Genomic DNA, 2,218 nt, shown 5'->3' on the forward strand with positions numbered 1-2,218 from the left:
GAGTCCTTGACAGACAGTGAGTCCTTGATAGAGAGCGAGCCCTTGTTCACTTATACACTGGATGAAAAGGTGGACGAGTTGGTGCGGTTTCTTCTCCTCAAATATCGAGCGAAGCAGCCTGTCACAAAGGCAGAGATGGTGACGAATGTCATCGACAGGTACAGGGGCTACTTTCCTATGATCTTCAGGAAAGCCCGTGAGTTCATAGAGATTCTTTTTGGCATTTCCCTGAGAGAGGTGGACCCTGAGGACTCCTACGTCTTTGTAAACACATTAGAGCTCAGCTGTGAGGGGAGTGTGAGTGATGAGCAGGGCGTGCCCCAGAACCACCTCTTGTTTCTTGTTCTGAGTATCATCTTCATGAAGGGCACCTGTGCCTCTGAGGAGGTCATCTGGGATGTGCTGAGTGGAATAGGGGTGCGTGCTGGGAGGGAGCACTTTATCTTTGGGGAGCCCAGGGAGCTCCTCACTAAAGTTTGGGTGCAGGAACATTACCTAGAGTACCGGGAGGTGCCCAACACTGCTCCTCCTCGTTACGAATTCCTGTGGGGTCCAAGAGCTCATTCAGAAATCAGTAAGAGGAAAGTAGTGGAGTTTTTGGCCATGCTCAACAATACCGTCCCTATTTCCTTTCCACCCTCGTACAAGCAGGCTTTGAAAGATGTGGAAGAGAGAGCCCAGGCCATAATTGACACCACAGATGACTCCACTGCCACAGACAGTGCAAGCTCCAGTGTTGTGTCCCCCAGCTTCTCTTCTGAGTGAAGTCTGGGGTAGATTCTTCCCTCTGAGTTTGAAGAGGGCGGTCGAGTTTCCACGTGGTGGAGGGCCCGGCTGAGGCTGGAGAGAACACAGTGCTGTTTGCACTTCTGTTCCATATGGGTGGTTAAGGGATTTACCTGTTTTCCTTTTGGGTATTTTTCAAATGCTTTTCCTATTAATAACAGGTTTAAATAGCTTCAGAATCTTAGTTTACGAATATTAGTCACAGATGTATTGTTATTTATCTGGTTTAAGAGTAACAGTTTGATATTTTGTAAAAACAAAAACACACACAAACACACCACATTGGGAAAACCTGCCTCATTTTGTGATGTGTCACAGGTGAATGTGGTATTGCTGTAGGAATTTTCTTGAAACTGTGAAGGAACTCTGCACTTAAATAGTGGAACAAAGTAAAGGATTGTTAATATTTGCTTTACGCAGGCCCTTTAGTTTGTTGTTCTTGAAACTAAAGATACATACCTGGTTTGCTTGCCTTATGTAAGAAAGTAGCAAAAAGTAAATTGTAATAAATAAAAATGTCAGTGACTCGTTTATTTGATGACCATTATATCCGCATTTGCTCATAGAAGTTACCGTTAGTAGTGAAGTTACTATTAAAAGCAAGACTTATCCCTACCCCTAAAACGGTAAAGTGTAGCTACAGACGCCATATCAGGAATGTGGTAAGATTTTCTCTACAATCTAAAGAGTAAGTTTCAAAAGGAGTGTGGAGGTGAGACTCCAGATGGAGGCTTTGAGTAAAAAGGCTCTGAGCTAAGGCAGTTTTGGGCTTTGGGAAACTGCAGGTGCTTCTGTGGGAGCTGATTTTTATGAAGCCAGGTGGTGGCAGGGCCCAGATTCTCAGAAGGTGAGAGAAAAGCCTGGAATGGAAAACCACTTGAGCAGTTGGCTCTGGGTGGAGGATGAAGCAGAGAGGAGTCTCCACATGGGGAAGTCATGGAAGGTGTCCTGTGGCTCTGTCACTGGGGAGCGTGAACACAGTGCAAGGACTAGGTGGTTGATCCCCATCATCTGCAAGGGTTTCCTGAGAAATGTTAGAATTCCTTGATGTGGTGCTCAGAAGCCTCCGGGCTGACACTCATTTGCCTGGCCTGGGAGAGCCCAAGCCCATTCCATTAACAGGAGTTTTATTTGGGTTCTTTTGAAAGTAATGAGGACAAGTCTAAGCAATGTGTAGATTTTTAATGGAGCTTAAATAAAACTAGTGATTTGGATGGATGATCAGTGGGGAAGGCGAAAAGGAGTTGGTCCTTAACTCAAAATCTATAGTCATTGAGTTGCATTCAGCTGTGAAAGCCTCTCCTTACTTGAGTGATACAATATATCCTTTTAGAAAGAAAATGTCCTGAGTTATATCTATGAAGTAAAACTTTTGTTTCCGTTCATATTCCATGACATATTCAGCTAGATGTTCTCTGAGGTTTTGGATAAA

General features: G+C 44.4%; 1 protein-coding gene across 1 annotated transcript; it reads left to right on the forward strand.

The window, feature by feature from the left end:
* The first annotated feature begins 27 nt into the window (after nt 1-27).
* LOC105528879 (melanoma-associated antigen C1-like) lies at nt 28-1,302 on the forward strand. Its single transcript, XM_011965841.1, has one exon. It carries the CDS (start codon nt 136-138, stop codon nt 763-765), a length of 630 nt encoding a protein of 209 aa, XP_011821231.1. The 5' UTR covers nt 28-135; the 3' UTR covers nt 766-1,302.
* Nucleotides 1,303-2,218: the final 916 nt, after the last annotated feature.

Source organism: Mandrillus leucophaeus, unplaced genomic scaffold, assembly GCF_000951045.1.
Source record: "Mandrillus leucophaeus isolate KB7577 unplaced genomic scaffold, Mleu.le_1.0 Scaffold1188, whole genome shotgun sequence".
In the NCBI taxonomy this organism is placed as follows: domain Eukaryota; kingdom Metazoa; phylum Chordata; class Mammalia; order Primates; family Cercopithecidae; genus Mandrillus; species Mandrillus leucophaeus.